At 43.5% G+C, this 27,349-nt stretch overlaps 2 protein-coding genes across 2 annotated transcripts in view; one reads left to right on the forward strand and one right to left on the reverse strand.

Annotated features, from left to right (window-relative positions):
- The window catches only part of DGAT2L6 (diacylglycerol O-acyltransferase 2 like 6), a 34,036-nt gene extending 22,373 nt beyond the window's left edge, over window positions 1-11,663 (forward strand). Inside the window, 4 exon segments of the mRNA XM_073798886.1 lie at window positions 1,389-1,563; window positions 10,846-10,939; window positions 10,941-11,070; window positions 11,507-11,663. Of these exon segments, the coding sequence (XP_073654987.1) occupies window positions 1,389-1,563; window positions 10,846-10,939; window positions 10,941-11,070; window positions 11,507-11,655 (548 nt within the window). The 3' untranslated portion in view covers window positions 11,656-11,663.
- Window positions 11,664-13,298: 1,635 nt separating this feature from the next.
- Window positions 13,299-16,209, reverse strand: LOC117310283 (semaphorin-6B-like). The gene is made up of 4 exons (XM_073799043.1): window positions 16,120-16,209; window positions 15,896-15,958; window positions 14,900-14,990; window positions 13,299-14,556 (listed from the first exon to the last, which is right to left on the reverse strand). The coding sequence occupies exons 1-4, from the start codon at window positions 16,138-16,140 to the stop codon at window positions 14,288-14,290; spliced, it is 444 nt and encodes a 147-aa protein (XP_073655144.1). The 5' UTR covers window positions 16,141-16,209; the 3' UTR covers window positions 13,299-14,287.
- Window positions 16,210-27,349: the final 11,140 nt, after the last annotated feature.

A 27,349-nucleotide genomic window follows, 5' to 3' on the forward strand; every position in this document is an offset into this window, starting at 1 on the left:
AATCATTCCATTCTCTGACCTACCTCAGGGCTCCAACTTCTATAAGCCTTGTCAGTCCAGTTCTCACTCCCTGCTGGAAGAGGACTTAGTAGAAAATGAGTCCAGAACACACTGAGCCAGTAACAGGAATATGTGGCCAAGCCTCAGGTTCTGTCCAAGATCTGGGAGGCGGGGTTTGATTAGGCAGCAGGATAAGTTATAGGCATTCATAAGAGTTGCCAAGGATCCTTTCAGAAGAGGAAGCAGAAGCCTGGAGTTCAGGATCAAAGCCAAAGTGGAAAGCAGAAAGCAAAAGCCAAATATCAAAACCAAATATAAGGAAAATGAGGCATGAATGGTACAGCTCAGATGAACTTTGCCTGACTCTTGGGGGATGTCAACTGGCTTCTTTTGGCCAGTCATTTACGTAGCAGCTCTCATCTCAGGGCGTCTCAAAGACACTTTCAAGTCTTTCATACTAGCTGGTACCCTCCTGGCCCATGACCCTCATCTGCGAACCCCTTTGAACTTGCGTAAGACATCAAGGGATAAAGGATAGGCATCCGTCAGAATCCAGGACAACTTCCCCATGCCAGGCTTCAAGCCGGGGTACTGTGCCAAATGTCCTTCTCTTTGGATGAATATCCATCCTTCTTGACACCAGAAAACAACTGAAGCCAAACATTAAAAGGTAAGATACATTGATATCTGGAGGGGCCAGGTGGCACCACTAGAGTCCCAGAGGATGGTTCTGCTCCCCTCTGAGGTTGGTATGAACCTGGATCTCAAGGACTGTGGCCTGGAGCCAATGTCTTCCATCCCAGGAGGGAACAGAAGGTGAGCACAGGGCAGAGTTGGGAAGCAGAGGTGAGGAAAGACTCTGTGACTGTTGTAGAGCAGCAAGACGTCATTCCATGGTTCATCTACATTTCAATTTGGCTTGGACAGGATCCTGGGTCTGCCTACTCTCCAGAACCCGCAGCCACTGGCTTCCCTTTGCCGGGTTGCTCTAAGGAGGAAGCAGGATGGTGGTGGCTATTCCTCATTACTCCTAGGGAAGAGAACTCTGGAGAGCCTCAATTGCCATCAGCCTGGGGAGAGTGGAAGATAGCTGTAGTTCCTGGGTAGAGAAGGAAGGGATGGGCTTAAATACTATAGAGCTAAGAGAAAGTAGGCAGAAGAACTCAATGTAGCCCCAACTGTTGTAGCACAGAGCTGCAAGGCAAGCAGCTGACCCTAAGGACCAACCTCAGGGCTAACCCAGGATGTGGAGGTTAAAGACAGAAGAGTGGAAACAAGCACAGTCTGGTGACAGAAGAACTGTCTCCAGCAGGAAGACCCTGGAGGAACCCCTTACCCCGTCCTCAAGCACCAAGTTTGTTATACCACTTGACTCTTTGGTTTCACAGGTGTGTGCCCAGTGAGTGAGTTGGCCTTGAAGTATTTGCTGACCAAGAAAGGCTCGGGCAATGCTGTGGTTATTGTGGAGGGTGGATCTGCTGAAGCCCTCTTGTGCCACGCAGGAGCCTCTACCGTCCTCCTTAAACAGCATAAAGGTTTTGTGAGGTTGGCACTGAAGACAGGGTGGGTCCCTAGGTTCTGGTGCCCTATCATCAGGGTGCCATAGGTCCCCTGTAGCACCTATCCAGAAAGGTGCCCTTCCTTGGAAACCTGTTAGAGTGGGTTCCCTCTTCATTCTGACTGCTTCTCTCTACTCGCTCACACTGTGCCTTAAGGGTGTTTGGGCCTCCAGACACATTCTGGTGGGTACTTTTAAAGCTTGAAGTTAGAGAAAAAACAGTAAAAGACCTTTACCTTCTGCCCATTAGCCTGGTAGGCTGGGGGTCTGGGGAAGTGGGGCTTCAGTCTATATCAACCCATGAACTGCGAGGCCCATAGAACTTACCCAGGGCAAGGAAGGCACTGGGCTTGATGCTGTGGGGATTGCAAACATGCAAAAGACATGGATACTGCCCCCAAAGAGCATATAATCTGGTTTGAGAAATAGAATGCATTCATTCCACAGTTACTGAACAGCTACTGTGTGTCAGGCATAGTACTAGGCATTAAGGATATAAAAATAGATAAGACCTGGTCCTTGCCTTTAAGGAACTCAGAGTCCAATGGAAGACAGACATATTCACATATAATTACAAAATATTTCCAGAAGCCAGCAACTTACCATCTCAACTATCGCCCCCTGGTTTACCACCCCATCGTCTCTCCCCTGGATTATTACAACAGTCTCCTAAGTGCTCTCTCTGCTTCTACCCTTGCCTCCCTCACATCCAAGAGTCTATTCTCAACCGTGGCCAGGATGATCCTATTCAGCGTGAGTCAGATCATGTCACTACTCCAAATGCTCCAGTGGCTCCCATTTCACACCGAGCAAAACCAAAGTCTTTATAAGGGCCTGCAAGACCCTAACTTATCTTGCCACATCGCTGATCTCATCAGCCACTGCCCTCCCCCTTGCTCACTCCATTAGAGCTACACTGGCTTCCTTGCTGTCCCTCAAACAAGCCACACGCTCCTCCCTTAGGGCCTTTGTTCTACTTGTCCCCTCTGTCTGGGACATTATTCCTGCAAATAACTCTTTGGCTTATTCCTTTACCTCCTCCAGGTCCTTGCTCAAATGTCTCTTCTCAATAAGGTCTATCCTGACCATCCTGCTGGATCTTTTTCCCATTGCGCTTATCATCTCCTCATACATCATCAATTTTATTTCTTTACATATATGGTTTTCTATTTGTTCATTATTATTGTTTATTGTCTGTCTTCTCTCAATAAAAGGTAAGCTCCATGAGGACAGAGATTTTTTTTTAATCCATTCTGTTCACTGATGTGTCCCCAGGGCTTAAAAAAGTGCTGGCACGAAGAGGTGGTAGGAGATCGAGAAGATGGCGGAAGAGTAAGACGTGGAGATCACCTTCCTCCCCACAGATACACCAGAAATACATCTACACGTGGAATAACTCCTACAGAACACCTACTGAACGCTGGCGGAAGACCTCAGACCTCCCAAAAGGCAAGAAACTCCCCACGTACCTGGGTAGGGCAAAAGAGAAAAGAATAAACCGAGACAAAAGAATAAGGACGGGAGAGCGCAGGGGGAGGACTGAGGTTGGCGGCGTTAGCACAGCTGGCAGGGGGTTGGTGCACCATGGCTGGCAGGGAGGGAGTCCGGGGAAAAGTCTGGACCTGCCGAAGAGGCAAGAGACTTTTTCTTCCCTCTTTGTTTCCTGGTGCGCGAGGAGAGGGGATTGGGAACGCTGCTTGGAGGAGCTCCAGAGACGGGCGCGAGCCGCAGCTGACGGCATGGACCCCAGAGACGGGCATGAGATGCTGAGGCTGCTGCTGCCGCCACCGGGAGGCCTGTGTGCGAGCGCGGGTCGCTGTCCGCACCTCCCCTCCAGGGAGCTTGTGCAGCCCGCCAATGCCGGGGTCCCGGGATCCAGGAACAACTTCCCCGGCAGGGCGCACGGCGTGCCTCGTGGTGGTGCGGCATCCCGACGGCCTCTGCCATCGCAGGCTTGCCCCGCATCCGCGCCCCTCCCTGCCCCTGGCCTGGGTGAGCCAGAGTCCCCGAGGCAGCTGCTCCTTTGACCCCGTCCTGTCTGAGCGAAGAACAGACGCCTTCCAGCGACCTACACGCAGAGGCACAGCCAAATCCAAAGCTGAGCCCCAGGAGCTGTGCGAACAAAGAAGAGAAAGGGAAATCCCTCCCAGCAGCCTCAGAAGCAGCGGATTAAAGCTCTACAATCAACTTGATGTACCCTGCATCTGTGGAATACATGAATAGACAACGAATCATCCCAAATTGAGGAGGTGGACTTTGAGAGCAAGATTTACTATTCTTTTCCCCTTTTCCTATTTTTGTGAGTGGGTATGTGTATACTTCGGTGTGAGATTTTGTCTGTATAGCTTTGCTGTCACCATTTGTACTAGGGTTCTATCCATCCATTTTTTTTTTCTTTTTAAAAAAATTTTTTTCTTAATAATTATTTTTTATTTTAATAACTTTATTTTATCCTTTCTTTCTTTTCTTTCTTACTTGCTTCCCTCCTCCCTTCCTTCCTTCCTTCCTTGCCTCCTTCCCTCCTTCCATCCTTTCTTTCTTTCTTTCCTTCTTTCCTTTCCTTCTTTCTTTCTTTCTACTTTTTCTCCCTTTTATTCTGAGACATGTGGATGAAAGGCTCTTGGTCCTGTAGCCAGGAGTCAGTGCTGTGCCTCTGAGGTGGGAGAGCCAACGTTAGGACACCGGTCCACAAGAGACCTCCCAGCTCCACATAATATCAAACGGCAAAAATCTCCCAGAGATCTCCGTCTCAACACCAGCACCCAGCTTCACTCAACGACCAGCAAGCTACAGTGCTGGACACCCTATGCCAAACTAGAAAGACAGGAACACAACCCCACCCATTAGCATACAGGCTGCCTAAAATAATAATAAGTCCACAGACACCCCAAAACACACCACCAGACATGGACCTGCCCACCAGAAAGACAAGATCCAGCCTCATCCACCAGAACACAGACACTAGTCCCCTCCACCAGGAAACCTACACAACCCACTGAAACAACTTTAGCCACTGGGGACAGACACCAAAAACAATGGGAACTAAGAACCTGCAGCCTGCAAAAAGGAGACCCCAAACACAGTAAGATAAGCAAAATGAGAAGACAGAAAAACATACAGCAGTTGAAGGAGCAAGATAAAAACCCACCAGACCTAAGAAATGAAGAGGAAATAGGCAGTATACCTGGAAAAGAATTCAGAATAATGATAGTAAAGATGATCCAAAATCTTGGAAATAGAATAGAGAAAATGCAAGAAACATTTAACAAGGACCTAAAAGAACTAAAGATGAAACAAGCAACGATGAACAACACAATAAATGAAATTAAAAATACTCTAGATGGGATCAATAGCAGAATAACTGAGGCAGAAGAACGGATAAGTGACCTGAAAGATAAAATAGTAGAAATAACTACTGCAGAGCAGAATAAAGAAAAAAGAATGAAAAGAACTGAGGACAGTCTCAGAGACTTCTGGGACAACATTAAACGCACCAACATTCGAATTATAGGGGTTCCAGAAGAAGAAGAGGAAAAGAAAGGGACTAAGAAAATATTTGAAGAGATTATAGTTGAAAACTTCCCTAATATGGGAAAGGAAATAGTTAATCAGGTCCAGGAAGCACAGAGAGTCCCATACAGGGTAAATCCAAGGAGAAATACGCCAAGACACATATTAATCAAACTGTCAAAAATTAAACACAAAGAAACATATTAAAAGCAGCAAGGGAAAAAACAACAAATAACACACAAGGGAATCCCCATAAGGTTAACAGCTGATCTTTCAGCAGAAACTCTGCAAGCCAGAAGGGACTGGCAGGACATATTTAAAGTGATGAAGGAGAAAAACCTACAACCAAGATTACTCTACCCAGCAAGGATCTCATTCAGATTTGATGGAGAAATTAAAACCTTTACAGACAAGCAAAAGCTGAGAGAGTTCAGCACCACCAAACCAGCTTTACAACAACTGCTAAAGGAACTTCTCTAGGCAACAAACACAACAGAAGGAAAAGACCTACAATAACAAACCCAAAACAATTAAGAAAATGGGAATAGGAACATACATATCGATAATTACCTTAAATGTAAATGGATTAAATGCTCCCACCAAAAGACACAGACTGGTTGAATGGATACAAAAGCAAGACCCATATATATGCTGTCTACAAGAGACCCATTTCAGACCTAGAGGCACATGCAGACTGAAAGTGAGGGGATGGAAAAAGATATTCCATGCAAATGGAAATCAAAAGAAAGCTGGAGTAGCAATTCTCATATCAGACAAAATAGATTTTAAAATAAAGACTATTAGAAGAGACAAAGAAGGACACTACATAATGATCAAGGGATCAATCCAAGAAGAAGATATAACAATTGTAAATATTTATGCATCCAACATAGGAGCACCTCAATACATAAGGCAAATACTAACAGCCATAAAAGGGGAAATCGACAGTAACACATTCATAGTAGGGGACTTTAACACCCCACTTTCACCAATGGAAAGATCATCCAAAATGAAAATAAATAAGGAAACACAAGCTTTAAATGATACATTAAACAAGATGGACTTAATTGATATTTATAGGACATTCCATCCAAAAACAACAGAATACACATTTTTCTCAAGTGCTCATGGAACATTCTCCAGGATAGATCATATCTTGGGTCACAAATCAAGCCTTGGTAAATTTAAGAAAATTGAAATTGTATCAAGTATCTTTTCCAACCACAATGCTATGAGACTAGATATCAATTACAGGAAAAGATCTGTAAAAAATACAAACACATAGAGGCTAAACAATACACTACTTAATAACGAAGTGATCACTGAAGAAATCAAAGAGGAAATCAAAAAATACCTAGAAACGAATGACATTGGAGACGCGATGACCCAAAACCTATGGGATGCAGCAAAAGCAGTTCCAAGAGCAAAGTTTATAGCAGTACAGTCCTACCTTAAAAAACAAGAAACATCTCAAATAAACAACCTAAACCTACACCTAAAGCAATTAGAGAAAGAAGAACAAAACAACCCAAAAGTTAGCAGAAGGAAAGAAATCATAAAGATCAGATCAGAAATAGATGAAAAAGAAATGAAGGAAACGATAGCAAAGATTAATAAAACTAAAAGCTGGTTCTTTGAGAATATAAACAAAATTGATAAACCATTAGCCAGACTCATCAAGAAAAAAAGGGAGAAGACTCAAATCAATAGAATTAGAAATGAAAAAGGAGAAGTAACAACTGACACTGCAGAAGTACAAAAGATCATGAGAGATTACTACAAGCAACTATACGCCAATAAAATGGACAACCTGGAAGAAATGGACAAATTCTTAGAAATGCACAACCTGCCAAGACTGAATCAGGAAGAAATAGAAAATATGAACAGACCAATCACAAGTAATGAAATTGAAACTGTGATTAAAAATCTTCCAACAAATAAAAGCCCAGGACCACATGGCTTCACAGGCGAATTCTGTCCAACATTTAGAGAAGCGCTAACACCTATCCTTCTCAAACTCCTCCAAAATATAGCAGAGGGAGGAACACTCCCAAACTCATTCTATGAGGCCACTATCACCTTGATACCAAAACCAGACAAGGATGTCACAAAGAAAGAAAACTACAGGCCAATATCACTGATGAACATAGATGCAAAAATCCTCAACAAAATACTAGCAAACAGAATCCAACAGCACGTTAAAAGGATCGTACACCGTGATCAAGTGGGGTTTACTCCAGGAATGCAAGGATTCTTCAAAATACGCAAATCAATCAATGTGATAAACCATATTAACAAATTGAAGGAGAAAAACCATATGATCATCTCAATAGATGCAGAGAAAGCTTTCGAAAAAATTCAACACCCATTTATAATAAAAACCCTGCAGAAAGTAGGCATAGAGGGAACTTTCCTCAACATAATAAAGGCCATATATGACAAACCCACAGCCAACATCATCCTCAATGGTGAAAAACTGAAAGCATTTCCACTAAAATCAGGAACAAGGCAAGGTTGCCCACTCTCACTACTCTTATTCAACATAGTTTTGGAAGTTTTAGCTACAGCAATCAGAGAAGAAAAGGAAATAAAAGGAATCCAAATTGGAAAAGAAGAAGTAAAGCTGTCACTGTTTGCAGATGACATGATACTGTACGTAGAGAATCCTAAAGATGCTACCAGAAAACTACTAGAGCTAATCAATGAATTTGGTAAAGTAGCAGGATACAAAACTAATGCACAGAAATTTCTGGCATTCCTATACACTAATGATGAAAAATCTGAAAGTGAAATCAAGAAAACACTCCCATTTACCACTGCAACAAAAAGAATAAAACACCTAGGAATAAACCTACCTAAGGAGACAAAACACCTGTATGAAGAAAATAATAAGACACTGATGAAAGAAATTAAAGATGATACAAATAGGTGGAGAGATATACCATGTTCTTGGATTGGATTAATCAACATTGTGAAAGTGACTCTACTACCCAAAGCAATCTACAGATTCAATGCAATCCCTATCAAACTACCAATGGCATTTTTCACAGAACTAGAACAAAAAAATTCACAATTTGTATGGAAACACAAAAGACCCCGAATAGCTAAAGCAATCTTGAGAACGAAAAACGGAGCTGGAGGAATCAGGCTCCCAGACTTCAGACTATACTACAAAGCTACAGTAACCAAGACAGTATGGTACTGGCACAAAAACAGAAATATAGATCAATGGAACAGGATAGAAATCCCAGAGTAAAACCCATGCACATATGGTCACCTTATCTTTGATAAACGAGGCAGGAATGTACAGTGGAGAAAGGACGGCCTCTTCAATAAGTGGTGCTGGGAAAACTGGACAGGTACATGTAAAAGTATGAGATTAGATGACTCCCTAACACCATACACAAAAATAAGCTCAAAATGGATTAAAGACCTAAATGTAAGGCCAGAAACTATCAAACTCTTAGAGGAAAACATAGGCAGAACACTCTATGACATAAATCACAGCGAGATCCTTTTTGATCCACCTCCCAGAGAAATGGAAATAAAAACAAAAGTAAACAAATGGGACCTATTGAAATTTCAAAGCTTTTGCACAGCAAAGGAAACCATAAACAAGATGAAAAGACAACCCTCAGTATGGGAGAAAATATTTGTAAATGAAGCAACTGACAAAGGATTAATCTACAAAATTTACAAGCAGCTCATGCAGCTCAATAACAAAAAAACAAACAACCCAATCCCAAAATGGGCAGAAGACCTAAATAGACATTTCTCCAAAGAAGATATACAGACTGCCAACAAACACATGAAAGCATGCTCAACATCATTAATCATTAGAGAAATGCAAATCAAAACTACAATGAGGTATCCTCTCACACCGGTCAGAATGGCCATCATTAAAAAATCTAGAAACAGTAAATGCTGGAGAGGGTGTGGAGAAAAGGGAACACTCTTGCACTGCTGGTGGGAATGTGAACTGGTACAGCCACTATGGAGAACAGTATGGAGGTTCCTTAAAAAACTACAAATAGAACTACCATATGGCCCAGCAATCCCACTACTGGGCATATACCCTGAGAAAACCATAATTCAAAAAGAGTCATGTACCAAAATGTTCATTGCAGCTCTATTTACAATAGCCCGGAGATGGAAACAACCTAAGTGTCCATCGTCGCATGAATGGATAAAGATGTGGCACATATATACAATGGAATATTACTCAGCCATAAAAAGAAACGGAATTGAGCTATTTGTAATGAGGTGGATGGACGTAGAGTCTGTCATACAGAGTGAAGTAAGTCAGAAAGAGAAAGACAAATACCGTATGCTAACACATATATATGGAATTTAAGGGGAAAAATGTCATAAAGATCCTGGGGTAAGACAGAAATAAAGACACAGACCTACTAGAGAATGGACTTGAGGATATGGGGAGGGGGAAGGGTAAGCTATGACAAAGCGAGAGGGTGGCATGGACATATATACACTACCAAACGTAAAATAGATAGCTAGTGGGAAGCAGCTGCATAGCACAGAGATATCAGCTCGGTGCTTTGTGACCACCTAGAAAGGTGGGATAGGGAGGGTAGGAGGGAGGGAGACGCAAGAGGGAAGAGATATGGGAACATATGTATATATATAACTGATTCACTTTGTTATAAAGCAGAAACTAACACACCATTGTAAAGCAATTATACTCCAATAAAGATGTAAAAAAAAAAAAAAAAGAAGAGGTGGTAGTGTTCTTCCTCAAAAAAAAAAAAAAGTGCTGGCACATAGAAAGAACTCAATACATATTTGTTGAATGAAAGATGTGCCATAATGGATATATGTATAAAGCACTATGGGAGCACCAACTGATGGAAAGCCTTCCACCCAAAGTAGAGGTTTCATAGGTGGGTGACATCTGAACTGTGAATTGAAATATCAGTAGGCATTACCAGTTAGACCAAAAGGGAGAAAAATACAGGCATTCAGTGAGGTCCTATGATGACATGTCTGGCACTATGCCAGGCCCTGGGCTTCAAAGATGAATAAGACATAGTTCCCCCTTTTGATTAGCTTGCTGTCTACTGGGAGTCAGCCAGGCAAGGTGATGACTGTAGTACAGAGTTGGGGTAGTGTTAGTGTAGGAAAGAGGTAAGCACCAGATGAGGGAGGTGGGAGTGGGAGGAAATGGAGGGGCTCAAAGAACTGGAGGTGGTTCAGGGGATGAAATTGGAGCTGAGTAGTGAAGGGCGAAATAGAATTAGTCACGTGAAGGCAGAGGGAAGGCGTTTCTGGCAGAGGGAGCAGGATGTACTAAGGCGCATAGGCAAGCAAGAACGTAGCACACTTAGTATGGCTAGGCAGATTCTGACGAAGGGCTGAGGAGAGGGGAGGCTAGCCAGGTAGGCAAGGCTAGAGCACAAAGGCCTTGCTAAGCAGCGTGGCACAAAGTGAGGAGCTCTGGAAGAGTTTTAAAGAGAAGAGTGACATGTCCAGATACACAGTTTAGGAAGATCACTCTGGATGCTGGGTACAATAAGGGCTATTAGATTTCCTGAGATTACTTTCCTCCCATCACAAGACAAGGTGCAGCAACTCCCCTCAAAGGGTTCACTTGTGGGAGGTGGGTGTGGAGCATAGCAAGAATGAGACACAAGGCTGGAGATGCTTGGGTTCTTGGACTCTTGTCTTATAATGGGGAGATTGTAGAGGTTTCCTACCTTGGAGAGGGTTTCACTGCGGGGAGTTTCCTGGGAGAACTCACACTCCTGCACGTCTCTTTGCAGATCATACCTTGTTCCCTCCTATTCCTTTGGAGAGAATGAGGTTCACAATCAAGAGACCTTCACTGAGGGCACGTGGCTAAGGTTCTTCCAAATAAACCTTGCAGGACAGAATCAAAAAAACCCTGAGACTAAGTTTCTGTACCTTCCACGGCCGGGGCCTCACTCGAGGATCCTGGGGCTTCTTGCCTTTCAATCGGCCCATTACCACTGTTGTTAAGTTTTTCAGCATCTTTGGACCACTCTGGTTCTTGATTCCCCCCATTCAGGTCATCCCTCAAGTCTCAGGGGACCTGGCACACAGCTGGGACAGGCAATGGGAATTCCAGTGGCCGTGGTTGAGGGCAGGGTGGGGAGGACAACTAAACAGATCAGAGTTGTGGCCATTCACGGGAGGGACACAGTTCAGCAGCTGCCATGAGGGCATCATTACTCGCATACATTCCTTCAGCACTCTCTGAGTTTACTCTCATTCTCTTAAGCATGCACGAGATTAGGTATTTGGAGAACATGGGACAGTATGGGGTTGGAGCAGAGGGAAAGAACAAAGGAAGGGAAGGGGACCCAGATACTGAGTTTCAGTATGTGGCTCCCTCTGAGGAATGGGTAATTTGAGTTGGGTGGGGGGAAAGGTCTGATGCTTGTCTCTCCTCCTTCCCCACAGCTGGGGAGCCCCTGCCAATTCCCAAGATTAAGAAGCCAAACAAAAAGATGGTGGACAAGTACCACGCACTCTACATCAGGACCCTGTGCAAGCTGTTTGACAAAGTACAGTATGGCCTCCCTGAGACCCAGGAGCTGACAATCATATAATAGGAGCTGGATTTCCCCATTATTGAACCCCCAACGCATTAAGGGATCCAAGTAGGGCCACATGGAAAGTAGAATCTGGGGAGAGGGGGAGATCTCAGGGTTGAGTGAGGAGGCCAACCAAGCCAGAAAGTACTTAATGAGTCCAGCTTACAGGAAGGAACCAGAGGGATGGAGAAGAGTGGGCAACAACCCAGTTTAGTAAGCAGAGTCTTGTGAGTCCACAGATATTTTCTGCCTCCCTGACTCCAGCCAACTCTGATCAGAGGAATGAGAAGTTAAAGAACACCATGCCCTTTCCTCCTGAGCCTTAGTGACACCATCACTATTTAGGTTGAAGCTTAGAAGCCTTGTTGAGAACAAGGATGGTTTGTTTCCTCCTAGGCCCTTGGCCCTTGCCTTACAATTTGGGGGCCACCACAAGGTAAACCAGGGACCTGAGCTATGCTTTCCTGATCCAAAGCAGACACGACTCCCTCAGCTGTGTTACAGTTCTACACTGCCAAAAACTTTATTAAAAATAATTATGCCATTTCTTCTATAAAAATAAAGCTCTAGGGGCTTCCCCAGTGGCTCAGTGGTTGAGAGTCCGCCTGCCGATGCAGGGGACATGGGTTTGTGCCCCGGTCCGGGAGGATCCCACATGCCGCGGAGCGGCTGGGCCCGTGAGCCATGGCCACTGAGCCTGCGCGTCCTGAGCCTGTGCTCCGCAACGGGAGAGGCCACACAACAGCGAGAGGCCCGCGTACCGGGGGAAAAAAAATAATAAAGCTCTAGATATATAAAACAGGATATGACTATTTCCTAATTACAGTGTGGTTCACTACTGGGCTTCCCTGAAATCTAGCCAGAAAGCTGGTCTGTGGAGAGCCATTTTCCTCTTCTTTATCCACCCTTTACTCTGTAGCTGACAGAAAAGGTGGAGGAGTGGAACCAGAACTGCTGTACAGTGTAGGAGACAGGACAGAACCATGGGAACTGGCACAGGCATGCCCTGAGTAGCCCATCTCTCCTGATCCTACATAACCACCCTGGGTGAGGAGGGAGGGCACCTACAAGACCATGTACCAGCTGTGAGTCTACTTTATGTCAAAAACCTACTGCAGGGAATTCCCTGGTGGCCCAGTGGTGAAGACTCTGCTTTCACTGCCGAAGGGCTGGGTCTAATCCCTGGTCAGGGAACTAAGATCCCACAAGCTGCATGGTGCAGACAAAATAATAATGATAACAACAATAATAATAATAAAAAAGCCTACTGCATACCAGAGACTATGCCATCATTTTCTCAGCCTCTGTCTCTGAATGCTAACACAGCCCCATGAGATTGCCATCATCTCCATTTCACAGTAGCTAAAACTCCTAGAGGTGAAGTAACTTGCCCAAAGCCACAAAATCCAGGTTTTGCTAGCTCCATTCCAAAGCTCTTTCTAATTCAAAAAATCACCACACCTCTCATTCCTCATTTCTTGGAGACCTATTAATCAGCTTCATTTTCCTAAATGTGGTCCTGTGGCACCCTACTTAAATTAGCTCGTAAGTGTGGGTAAAAATTACATGGATTCTACTCCAAGTGGTCCCAGGTTAGGCCTCACGGAAAATAATGTATTAATTAAATAAACTTTTTATAGCGACAGAATGGAATTGAGAGTCGAGAAACAAACTCTACATTTATGGTCAATTGATTTTTGCCAAGGGTGCCAGGATAATTCAATGGGGGGAGGGGAGAATAGTCTTTTTAATAAATGATGCAGGGACGGATGGATGGAGGATGGCTGAGTCGGGGTGGGTGGATGGATAGGTAAGTGGTTTGACTGGAAGTGTGGGTTGGCTGAAGAACAGATAGATGGGTAGGTGAGAGGGCGGCTGAGTGGGAGAGTGAGTGGGCAGACAGATGGGCCGTTGAGGAAGGATGGATAAATGATGGTAGATGGGTGGGTGGACAGGTGAACAGCAACGGCACTGGGACTGGAATCAGGGGTGTATCTGACTTCAGACCCAGGACCCTCACCCAGGTCTGCTCCAGAAATGTCTTCAAGCCCCAGGGACCTGGACCCGGCTGGAGTGGAGGGCCCTGAGGACCAGAGGGACCCTCTTGCCCCAGGTGGAGTTTCATGGAACCACCTCTGCTCCCCACTTCCCGAGATCAGAGCCTCTCAGCTGCATGCCCCACTGCCTGGGCCTCCTTGGGAGGGGAAATAGGGCCCTACCTTTTCCAGGTAGTTAAACTCCATTGTGATCTCCCGGAAGAAAAAGTAGATGTGGCTGCCCCACTCTACCACGTGGACAAAGTAGGGCTCTGTAGGAGAGGAGGGGTCAGAACTCAGCCCATGACAGGAGAAAGGGAGTTTCTGGGGCTGGGAACACAGTAGCCTGGGTGGCTACTTTTACAGTGAAGGGGGGAATATAAGCTGATTACCCAGGCAAAATAAAGGAGACCAAAGTTTTGGGGGTTTTTGGAGGGAGTAGGTCTCAGAATCCTAAAATCACCATGTCTTCTTTCCACAGACAGCAACGTCTACTGTTTTGTCACCTTCCTCCTTCATGTGTTGAGCTGAGCTCCTACCATACCGCTCGTGCTGTTCCATTTCAGGTTGCTAAGCCACCCATTTCCAGCAAGTTCTGCTTTAGATCCAACTTAAATCTTTCCTCTAACTTTATCTTCAAAGAGGCTAGTAGGTTCCAAAGATGAGATGGGAGTTCCCTGCCTGTCTCCTCTGGGACTGTTATTCTGGTGGGGGAATTTGATGAATGCCAGCCCTACCAGGTCTGCCCCTACCACCCCACCTTTGAACCACTTGGAGTCGTGTTTCATGGTGCGCAGAGTGGGCCGGTCCCTGAGGCTGTGGTAGATGACTGCGTCGATGGCTAGGAAGTCGGTAATGGTGGCTGTGAAGAGCATCCCTTCTGGATGGGGGTGAGTCAGGGGGAGGCAGGTGAGAGATTAGATCATAGAGGCCAGAGGCTGGGTGGGTCAAAACTTGACTTCAAGACTGAGCCCTGAGCCTAAGTGAGCCCTAAGCCCCAGGCTGAGCCCCAACCCTGCCGAGGCCCTGACTTCAGGCTGATCCCCAACTCCTCAGCTCATCCCCAACTTCGGCTGAGCCCTGCCCTTGAGATTCTGCCTGTTTTATAGCTGGAGAGATGGTCTCCCAGCCGTCTTCTAAATGACCTGACTCCAAGAGTGGAAAATGCCATGTCTTGCTGTGGACTGGGGCCCCATAAGATGGTCAGAGTTGGGGCCACTCACCAGAGAAGAGGGCAACATTGGCGTGTTTGGGGTCGTATGGGCAGCTGGCCATGCCACCGATGTTGTCCCCGAGGGGCTGCAGTGTGTCCATCTGCAGGGGGGACAGGGACTGAGTGACAGAGCTCCTGTCTATACCTAGCAGCCCCTGGCTCCCCCAGCCACCCCCTCCAAGGGGAATCCTGGCGCCACCTTGGATGTTGTGTGACTTGGTCAGTCATTTAACCTCTCTGGGACTCAATTTACTGATCTGTAATAAATGGGTCTGAATCGATCCTAATTCATCCTATAACTGGTTTGTAGTTTAAGTTGCTGCAGCCTGTACAGGCCTCCTTTGGAAGCCTCCTCTGGAGCTCCGGGTGAGGGGCCTGGGAGGGCGTATCCAGTAAGGCTTCCTGTAGGAGATGATGTGGTCTGGGGATAGGGCATGACCAGTGGAGGGCCGGTGAGCAAAGGCGTGGAGGTTGAACCTGGGGCAGTCACGGCTTCGAAGAGCGATGACTCAGGCTGTAGTTGGCACACACGGGGTTGAAGGCATTGGAACCACACACGAAGAGGGTGGATCCGTCCCGAAGTAGAAGCACCTTTACAAAATTTCGACACTCGCCCTGGATTGGGGCGGCGGGAAGAGAGAAGCCAGGGTGGGTGTGGTCACGGGTGTGGGCGGGGCCAGGGAAGAGGCAGGGCGCGCAAGGAGGGGCCAGGGATGTGGGCGTGGCAAAAAATCAGGGGGCTAAACTAGGACTAGGCTGGGGGCGAGGCCATGACTAAGGGAGGGGCCCAGACAGGGAAATAGGGCACTTGAAGGGGTGGAGCTATGGCAAGACGAGGGCTAAGGGCACGGCCGCGACTGAGGACCACCTTGGGGGCGTGGCCAGGCTCTGGGAGTAGCCATGGCAACACCAGGGCCCTGGCTTAGAATGAAAGCAGAATATTTGCCCTGGGGGGTGGCCGGGACGGATTGGGGCGTGGTTGGAGGCGTGGCCAGGGCCCACTTACCTCCTGCTTGCCCTTCATCCGACACAAGCTGATGTCGCTGGGGTCGGAGCACCAGGTCAGCTTCTGGGACACAGAGAGCTGGTGAGGTGAGCGGGGTCCTTGACAGCCCTAGGAACCCTGCTAGGGAGGCCCGAATCCACCTTGCTCCCCAGCTCAGTGTCCGGGCCCCCTGGCGGGAGCCCCAAACATTGCCCCCTCCCCTCCCGCCTGCACCCGCTCCTCACCCGCTGGTACCGCAGCTCCATGGACGTGGGGGGGGCTCCAGCTCCACCCGGTACAGGTTGTCCCTAGAGGAGGGGTGTAGTTAATGAGATCGGAGAGCCTCCCCTCCCCCCCCCACTATTCTGACAGCAGACGTGAGGTCCAACACGTGCCAAACAGGGGCGTGCCAGCGCCTCTGCCATGTGCAGCTCCGCATGTGCATGCCCTAACACGCCTTCTCGTGCCCTAAAGTGAGCCAGGGGTTCTAGCACACCCCACATGCCTTACCACGCCACCTCACGCTTACACACCCCATGGCGTACACCCAACACAACGCACTGTCTGATGCCTTTACATCCGCTGTCCCCCCCCCCCTCAGTCTCCCCCAGGCTCTCACCCTTCCCCCCATGCCGAAGAAACTGCCCTAATCAAGGTCACTGGGCCCTGTTAAATCCAGCGGTCACTTCTCTGTCCTCCTCCCCCTCTCCACAGCATTTTCCCCGGCCAGTCCACCCTCGTCCTGGGAACTCCATCCTCACTGGGTCCTTGGACCCTGCACTTGCCTGGCTTCCCTCCCACCTCTCCGGGCCCTCTTCTCTCCCTGGTGGGCCCACACCTGGGTTCTCTGGCCTCTTCCCTCCCCCACCCATACCCCTCCTGGGTGCCTTGTCCACTCTCAGGGCTGGAACCACGTCTCTGCCCAGATGACACCCACAGTCCTATCTCCAGCCAGGGCCTCCCCTGAGCTCCAGATTTGGGGTCCAGCTAACCCTCAAGGTCTCCACGAGGGGGCTCAAAGGTGTCTCATACTCTGTCTCACACTCATCTTGGCCACATGGCACCCGACCATCCCCCAAATCTGCTCCCGCCCTGTCTGCCATCTCGGCTGAGACAACTCTATCCCCACGACGTGAGAGTCACCTTCAACTCCCTTCTCCTTCCCTCCCAGTGTCACCTCTGCCTTCAGTATCTAGCGAGGGTTCACCCACTTCTCACATCCTCTATGACCACCACCCTAATTCAGCCCCCATTACTGCCCACCTGGAGCAGCATTGTCCCCTCTGCCCTAGTCTAGTGGCTCCTGCCCTCACCAGTACAGGCTGTCCTCCCCCAGCCGCCGCCAGAGGGCACCTGTGAGCACCTGAGTCAGGTCCTGTCCCTCCTCTGCCCACAGCCCTCCAGGGTCCCACCTCCCTTGAGGGTAAAAGCTCAAGTCCTCCCCTGCAGCCCACAAGGCCCTGCCTTTCCTGACCCGTCCCCTCCCTGCCCTCCCCTCCTCCTCTCCCCCTCACTCACTCTGCTCCAGCCACACAGGCCTCCTTGCTATCCCTCCACCATGCCAGGCAGAGTCCGGCCCCAGGACTTTTGTGCGGGCTGTGTCCTATGCCCTGACTTCTCCCTCTCCTGCAGATTTCCTTATAGCTGGCTCCTCATCATTCAGTTCTCAACTCAAATGTCACCTTCTCAGAAAAGCCTTTGGTGTGCCACTTCAGCACCCCCTCTAGCAAAGAAAAATAAATAAATAAATAATGCAGGGACAACTGGATATTCACATGCAAAAGGGTGAAGTTGGAACCCTACCTCATACCATAGACAAAAATTAATTCAAAAAGGATCAAAGACCTACAGTGAGAGCTTAAACTGTAAGACTCTTGAAGAAAAAGTAGGGTCGTTTTCTGGCCTTGGATTTGGCAATGGTTTCTTCTGTATGACACCAAAAACACAAACAACAAAACAAAAAATAGGTAAGTTGAACTTCCTTAAAATTAAACAGTTTTGTGCTTCAAAGGACACTATCAAGAAAGTGAAAAGACAACACAGAGAACAGGAGAAATTTGCAAATCATGCATCCGATCAGAGTCTAGTATCCAGAATATATAAATAACTTACAACTCAACAACAAAAAGACAACCCAATTAAAAATGGGCAAAGGATTTGAATAGACACATTCCTCCAAATAAGATATACAAATGAAAAATGGTCAGTTAACCATTAGGGAAATATAATACAAAACTAAAATGAGATACCATTTCATACCCCCTAGGATGACTATAATAAAAAAGACAGACAATAACAAGTATTGGTGAGGATATGGAGAAATTGGAACTCTTAAGGCATTGCTGATGGGAGCATAAAATGGTACAGCCCCTTTGGAAAACAGCTTGGCATTTCCTCAAAAAGTTAAAGTTATCATATGATCTAGCAATTCCACTCCTACATATATACCCAAAGAACTGAAAACACATGGTCACACAAAAATTTGTATATGGATGACCATAGCACAGCTATTTACACAGGCATGCCTGGTTTTATTGTGCTTCACTTTATTTTGCTTTGCAGATAATGCATTTTTTACAAATTGAAATTTTGTGGCAACCCTCTGTGGAGCAAATCTATCAGCACCATTTTCCCAACAATATTTGCTCACTTCGTGTCTCTGAATCACTTTTTTGGTAATTCTTGCAATCCTTCAAGCTTTTCCTTTATTATTATGTTTGTTATGGTGATCTGTGATCAGTGATCTTTGATGTTACTACAAAAACTCACTGAAGCCTCAGATAATAGTTAGCATTTTTTTAGCAATAAAGCATTTCTTAATTAAGATATGTACATTGTTTTTTTAGACACAGTGCTATTGAATACTTAATAAACTACAGTATAGTGTAAACATAACTTTTATATGCACTGGGAAACCAAAAAAATCACATGACTCACTATACTGCAACATTTGCTTTATTGTAGTGGTATGGAACTGAACCCACAACATCTCCTAGGTAAGCCTCTAATAGCAAAAAAGTGGAAACAGCCTATAGGTTCACCAGTTGATGGATGGAGAAACAAAATGTGGTACATCTATACAATGAAATATTATTCAGCCATAAAAAGAATGAAGTACTGATACATGCCACAACAGGATGAACCTTACAAGCATTATGCTAAGTAAAAGTAGCCAGAAACACAAAGCCATATATTGCATGATTCCATTTCCATGAAATGTCCAGAATAGGCAAATATGTGGATACAGAGAAAGAGAGAGACAGAAAGTAGATTAGTCATTGTCAGGGACTGGGGAAAGAGGTGATGGGGAGTGACTGCTAATGGGTACATGGTTTCTTTCTGAGGTGACGAAAATGTTGTGAAAATAGATAGTGGTTATGGCTGCACAACCTTGTGAATATGTTAAAACCCACTAAATTGTATGCTTTAAAATGGTGAATTTTATGATATATTGTAACCAAGTTCAAGCTGATACTACTTGCTGCACAAGAGGCCACTGAGTTGAGAGACAAGGTGTTGGGGCAAGGAAAAACGACTTTATTCAGAAAGCTAGCAAACCAAGAAGATGACGGACTAATGTCCTAAAGAACCATCTTAATTCAGGGTAGAATTCAAACTTTTTTTATTGTAGGGAAGAAGGAAGCAAGAAGGGGTTAAGATCAGGAAGTGACATGTGGTCACCAGCAAGGGTCCGAGGATGGTTGTGAAAACTTTGTTCTTGGTCAGCTGACTTGGGTTGATGTGAGTCTGGTCACAATGTTCCTTTAAATCTGGACAAAACAATAGTTATTTTTTTGTTCATACTTCCTTATCTCCCTGTGGGAGACAAGTTTCAGGTGAGGGGCTGTTTGCACAAATCTTAAGCTGTAAGCAAAATTCCTTTAGTGATTAACATGTGTATGTGTAGAGCTAAGCAGAGGTTTATGACTCAGAGATTAAAGCAGCAGAAGAGATAGATACATTATGGAGTCAAAGATGCCAAGCTTCTTCTACAAATAAGATGCAGGCAGGGGACATTGTGTGGAGGGGAGTCTGTCCCCAAGAGGGCCCCACACAGTTCTGCTTTGTTACAATATGAATTATACCTCAAAGAAAAATTAGCCTTTTAGTTTAAGGGAAAAAGTGTGAGCTACATTAAAGTTTCAAAATCACAATAAAAAATTTTAATACTTTTTATTTTGAAATGAATGTAGATTCACAGGAAGTTGCAAAAATAGAGTTCATCTGACCCTTTACCCAGCTTCCCACAATGGTGACATCTTATATAATTGAAGTACAATATCAAAACAGGAAATTGACACTGGTACAATACTGTTAATTAGACTACAGGCCTTATTCAGTTTTCACCATCTTTATACACACTCATTTGTGTGTGTGTGTATGTGTGCATGTATGTGTGTCTATACAATTTGACCCCATATATAGATTTGTGTAGCCCCCATGACAGTCATGATATAGAACTGTTTCATCACCATAGAGGAACTCCCTCATACTATACCTGTATAATCACATACCTCCACCTTCGTCCCTGTCTCCTGGCAATCACTGACCTGTTCTCTATTTCTGTTGCTTTGTCATTTCAAGGATATTACCCTCAGCCTTCTGTATCCAAGGGTTCTGCATCCACGATTTCAACCATGGATCAAAAATATTTCATCAAAAATATTGTCAGATCAAAAATATTCAAAGTATTCAGAAAAAAATTCCAGAAAGTTCAAAAAGGCAAAACTCGAATTAGCCACAAGCCAGCAATTATTTACATGGCATTTACATTGTATTAGGCACTATAATATAAGTAATCTAGAGATGATTTTTAAATATATGAGAATGGGACCTAATTCAACTTAAAAGCTTTTGCATAGCAAAGGAAACCATCAACAAAACAAAAAGACAACTTACTGAATGGGAGAAAATATTTGCAAACAATATGACCCATAAAGGATTAATACCTAAAATATATAAACAGCTAATACAACTTAATATCAAAAAACAAACAACCCAATTTAAAAGTGGGCAGAAGACCCGAACAGACATTTTTCCAAAGAAGACATGCAGATGGCCAACAGGTACATGAAAAGATGCTCAACATTGCTAATCATTAGAGAAATGCAAATTAAAACCACAATGAGCTATCACCTCACACCTGTCAGAAGAGCTATCATCAAAAAGACCACAAATAACAAATGTTGGTGAGGATGTGGAGAAAATGGAACCCTCGTACACTGTTAGTAGAAATGCAAATTGATGCAGCCACTATGGAAAATAGTATGGAAGTTCCTCTAAAAACTAAAAACTAAAACTAAAAATAGAACTAAACATGATCCAGCAATTTCACTTCTGGGTATATATCCGAAGAAAAAGAAAACACTAATTCGAAAAGATACATGCACCCCAATGTTCATATCAGCATTACTTACAATTGTCAACATATGGAAGCAAACTGTGTCCATCAACAGATGAATGGATAAAGAAGATGTGGTATATTTATATACAATGGAATACTGCTCAGCTATAAAAAAAGAATGAAATTTTGCCATTTGCAACAACATGGATGGGCCTGAAAGGTATTATGCTTAGTGAAATAAGTCAAACAGAGAAAGACACATACTGTATGTTACCACTTATATGTGGAATCTAAGAAATACAACAAACTAGTGAATATAACAAAAAAGAAACAGACTCACAGATATAGAGAACAAAGTAGTGCCTACAAGTGGGGAGAGGGAAGAGGGATAGGGTAAGGGATTAAGAGGTACAAACTACTATGTATAAAATAAATAAGCTACAAGGATATATTGTACAGCACAGGGAATATAGCCAATATTTTATAATAACTATAAAAGGAATACAATGTATAAAAATTTTGAATCACTATGTTGTGCACCTGAAACTAATATAATATTATAAATCAACTATACCTCAATAAAATAAATAAATAAAATAAAATTTAAAATAGTAAAATATAAGGGAGGATATGCATAAGTTGTATGCAAATGCTACATCATTTTATATAAGGGACTTGAATATTTGCAGATTTGGGTATCTGCAGCAAGGTGGGTGGGGTCCTGGAACCAATCTCCCTCAGATACCAAGGGACAACTGTATACAAATGGAATCACACAGTATGTAATCTTTTGAAATTGGCTTTTTTCCCTAAGCATAATGTCCTTAAGATCCATCCAAGGTGTCGTATATCAATAGTTCATTCCTTTTTATTTCCGAGTAGTATTCCATGGTCTGGATGTACCAAAGTTCATTTTACCACTCACCCAATGGAAAACATCTGGATTGTTTCCAGATTTTGGCTATTACAAGTAAAGCTTCTATAAACATCCATGTACAAGTTTTTGTGTGAACATGTTTTATTTTTCTGGCATAAATGCCTAGGAGTGCAATTCATGGGCTATGTAAGTAATTTCATGTTTAGTTTTATAAGAAAGTCACACTATTTTCTAGAGTGACTGTACCACTTTACATTCCCATCAGCAATATATGAGGCAGCAAGTTTCTCTGCATCTTAGCCAGTATTTGGTATCGTCACTGTTTTTATTTCAGTCATTCTGATACATGCGTAGTGATATCTCGTTGTAGTTTTAATTTGCATTTGGGGGGGTCAGTCTCAGCCTACCAATGGTGATGCTATTAGTTAGAAATGCCTGGGGGCACTCACCTGGGCCCTACTACTTGTGGGTGAGCCCCAAGGACATTTCCCTAACCAGAGCCAATGTTGTGGCTGGATCGGCTCTCGTGGTTCTTAATTATGATTGCAAGACCATCAAGGAAATTTAGAAAAACGAGGTTCATTACTCATAAGTCCTGGATGGTACATAGCACTCTGAGGGCCACACAGAGAGGTCATGGGGAGAGAGAGAGAGAGCATGTGAACCTGGGGTTCTGCCTTTATTGGGGTTGAGGGTGGGGTGCCCAGGATTTCACGAGTTCATTCTTTATTGGTGAATTTAAAACATAAGAGTGGGAATTAAAGCATAGGAAGGGAAAAGCAGGGTCACGCATCCTTTCAGTTATCTAGGTCGCCCAGAGCTTTCTAAAAGGGGAACTACAGGAGTGGGACAGCCTGGCTCTTTATCTCATTGTGTAGCTGGCAATGTGTTTATTCAAGATGAATGTTTTTGAAATGGATGCCTCAGCAATCAAAAGCTTAATGACAGGCACTTACATTACAATAAAAAAGCTAATTATTAAGCACTTACACTACAATTTTCCTAATGGTTAATGACATTGAACATCTTTTCATGTGTTTATTTGCCATCTATCTATCCTCTTCAGTGAAATGAAGACTTTTGCCCATTTTCTAATTGGGTTGATTAGCTTTTTGCTGTTGAGAGTTCTTTATATATTCTGGATACTAGTCCTTTGTTGGATACATGGTTTACAGATGCTTTCTCCAAGTCTATACCTTGTCTTTTCATCCTCTTAACAGGGTCTTTTGCAGAGAAAATATTTTTAGTTTTGGTAAAGTCCAATTTATCAAATTTTTCTTTTATGAATTTTATCAGTTTACTATTGCAGCTATAACAAATTACCACAAACACAGTGGCTTAAAACAACTAATATATTATCTTACAGTTCTGGAGGTCAGAAGCCTGAAAAAGGCTCTCACCAGGCTAAAACAAGGTGTTGGCAAGGTTGCATTCCTTCTGGAGGCTGTAGGAGAGAATTCATTCCTTGCCTTTTCCTGCTTTTAGAGGCTGTCTGAATTCCTTGGTTCATGACCCTCCTCCAGCAAAGGTGTCACGCCAACCCCTGCTTCTGGCATCACATCTCTTTCTCTGATTCTTACCTTCCGGCCTCCCTCTTATATGGACCCCTGTGATTACATTGGGCCCACATAGATTATTCAGGATAATCTTCCCATCTCTTAATCATATCTGCAAAGTCCTCAGCCACGTAAGGTGCAAATTCACAAGTTCCAAGGATTAGGACAGGGACATTTTAGGGTCAACCATTATTCAGCCTACTACATGGATCTTGTTTTTGGTGTCATGTCTAAGAGTCCTTCACCAAGCTCTAGGTCCCCAAGATTTTCTCCCATGTGTTTTTCTAACATTTTTCTAATTTTACATTTTATATTTAAGCCCATGATCCATTTGGAATTAATTTTTGTGTAAAGTATGAGGGATTAATAAATTTTGACTATGTATAAAATGCCACCCTGAGCAAATAGAACCATTGTACTTACTCACAGAAGGCCACCAAGATGGTTCATCTCTTTCAAGTGTTTTCATTGACAGTACCTGATTAAAAACAGAGACAGCACACATGCCAAAAAAAGGAAACTACAGAATAATATCACCTACAAACAAAGATGTAAACCTCTTAAATAAAATAAGAATAAATTGGATTCAGAGTTCCCTCAACAGAATGCTCCACCGGCAAGAAAGATTTATCCCAGGAATGTAAATATGGCTAAATATTAGGAAATCTATTCCTAGGACACAATAGGTCAACAGAGAAGAACTGTATGGTCATCTTAATACTTGCTTAAAAAGCATAAAATAAAATTAAATGTCCATTCTTGATTAAAAACTCTTTAAAACCTAGGAATACAAGATACTTCCATAATATCATAAATGCTACCTATCTCAGGTCAATAGCCAGCATCATAAAATGAAACCCTATAGACATTTCCTTTAAAATCAGAAACAAACCAAGAATGTCTTTTGTCAACACAGTTACTTACTACTATTTTCAGATTCCTGGCCAAAGCAATAACAAGTAAAACAGAATTGAGAGGAATAAATATGGGAAAGAAGGCGACAGAATTATGTTTAGAGGTGATTCCTTTCTTATCACGACTAAAATCCCCACTGTAATACCCAAACTGCTATTTACACTGATACAAATTCAATTGATAATAAGCTGAGGTGTGGGTAAACAAGGAGAAGAATAAGAACAGGGTGGGAGGGGTAGGCAGGGATTCAATTACATAAGGTCTTGGAGGTCATCGTAAATATTCTGAGTGAGATGGGAAACCGCTGAAAAGTTTTGAATGAGGAAGTGACAATATCTGGTCCCCTTTATCACTTTTTTTATCAGTTTTCTTCAAATTTGAAAAAAATTTCACTTTCCCCAATATATGAGAAAAGAAATGCCAAATCAATAAAGAATTGAGACTATAACTTAAAATTGAAATATGATATTTTGACTCCATTAATGCATAATGAGCCAAGCAATAATGTGGACAAAAACATTGTCTCTCTTAAGAACACATAAAAATAAGCAGAGAGATCAAAAGAAAACATTTCATCCTGAACAAAGTACACTTCTGTTTTAATAGCTACAACAAGAAAAATTTTACTACGATATCAGAATTGGGGGAGAGGTAATCTGCAGGTCCTGGCACAGAAACATTGAAGGAGTTCTGGAAAAGTTAATTGAAATCATTGAAGAGGAAGGCTACTATTTCCATACAGGTGTCTAATATCAATAAAGCGGGAATTTTTGTAATCTAATGTTGTCACAAATCTCCAATGTCAAGAAATATAAATCAAGACCTGGCTATAAAGCAGAGGTGGTTGAATTGTTAGGTCCTCAAAGGAACTCAGCCATGAAGATTTTACTGAAATAGGAGAGCAAGGGGTCACTGTTCAAGTTGCCATAGAAATTACCCCTCTCTAAACATTTACCATGTGTCAATATGCAGCTCACTGGCAACAAAAACTTTCCAGAAGTATGACTCTATTTTAAAATGCACTTGGAAGGTCGTAAGAGTAATAAAGAATGCCTATGTTCACTTGATATTTAGCAGAAAAATATGACATCTTCATTCCAAACTTCAAGGACTATATTTTCTTTTTTAAAAGATTGGGATATACTTCACATACCACAAAATTACCCTTTTAAAGTGTACAATTCAGTGGTTTTTTCATATATTCACGATGGTCATCTTAGCCCAGCCCATGAGTAAAAATAACCTCCCCAAGAAAGAAACATTTATAATGTAGCATTTTTAATGTAGCATTAAAAGCATTTTTAATGTAGCATTTTTTTAACATCTTTATTGGAGTATAATTGCTTCACACTGGTGTGTCAGTTTCTGCTTTATAACAAAGTGAATCAGTTATACATATACATATGTTCCCATATCTCTTCCCTCTTGCATCTCCCTCCCTCCCACCCTCCCTATCCCACCCCTCTAGGTGGTCACAGAGCACCGAGCTGATCTCCCTGTGCTATGCAGCTGCTTCCCACTAGCTATCTATTTTACCTTTGGTAGTGTATATATGTCCATGCCACTCTCTCACTTTGTCACAGCTTACCCTTCCCCCTCCCCATATGCTCAAGTCCATTCTCTAGTAGGTCTCTGTCTTTATTACCTCCTTACCCCTAGGTTCTTCATGACCTTTTTTTTTTCTTAGATTCCATATATATGTGTTAGCATATGGTATTTGTTTTTCTCTTTCTGACTTACTTCACTCTGTATGACAGATTCTAGTTCCATCCACCTCACTACAAATAACTCAATTTCGTTTCTTTTTACGGCTGAGTAATATTCCACTGTATATAGGTGCTACATCTTCTTTATCCATTCATCTGTCGGTGGACACTTAGGTTGCTTCCATGTCCTGGCTATTGTAAATAGAGCTGCAATGAACATTTTGGTACATGACTCTTTATGAATTATGGTTTTCTCAGGGTATATGCCCAGTAGTGGGATTGCTGGGTCATATGGTAGTTCTAATTGTAGTTTTTTAAGAAACCTCCATACGGTTCTCCATAGTGGCTGTATCAATTTACATTCCCACCAACACTGCAAGAGGGTTCCCTTTTCTCCATACTCTCTCCAGCATTTATCGTTTCTAGATTTTTTGATGATGGCCATTCTGACCGGTGTGAGATGATATCTCATTGTAGTTTTGATTTGCATTTCTCTAATGATTAATGATGTTGAGCATTCTTTCATGTGTTAATGTAGCATTTAAAGCATTTATAATGTAGCATTTTTTTAGTGTTTTATTTAGTGTTTTGTATTACATAGTTCATAAGTATATTTTAAAAACATATATTTGGGGGCTTCCCTGGTGGTGCAGTGGTTGAGAGTCTGCCTGCCAATGCAGGGGACACGGGCTTGTGCCCCGGTCTGGGAAGATCCCACATGCCGTGGAGCGGCTGGGCCCGTGAGCCATGGCCGCTGAGCCTGCACGTCTGGAGCCTGTGCTCCGCAACGGGAGAGGCCACAACAGTGAGAGGCCCGCGTTCGGCAAAACAAAACATATATTTGGATTTTCTTTTCTTCATTTATTTTCATTATCAATTTTGGTATTTTTAATGTCAGATGAGTTTTCAGGAACAAATTACAATGTATTATACTGCACCAGTAGGATATGAATCTACCTTATGACAGCTTAATGACTGAACTTGGTCCAGGAACCAATAGGTTACAAGTTATTTGCAAACAATATGATTGTTTAATTTAAAAACTCAAGAGAATAAACTAAGAAATTGTTAGAATTG

Source organism: Tursiops truncatus, chromosome X (genome assembly GCF_011762595.2).
Source record: "Tursiops truncatus isolate mTurTru1 chromosome X, mTurTru1.mat.Y, whole genome shotgun sequence".
In the NCBI taxonomy this organism is placed as follows: domain Eukaryota; kingdom Metazoa; phylum Chordata; class Mammalia; order Artiodactyla; family Delphinidae; genus Tursiops; species Tursiops truncatus.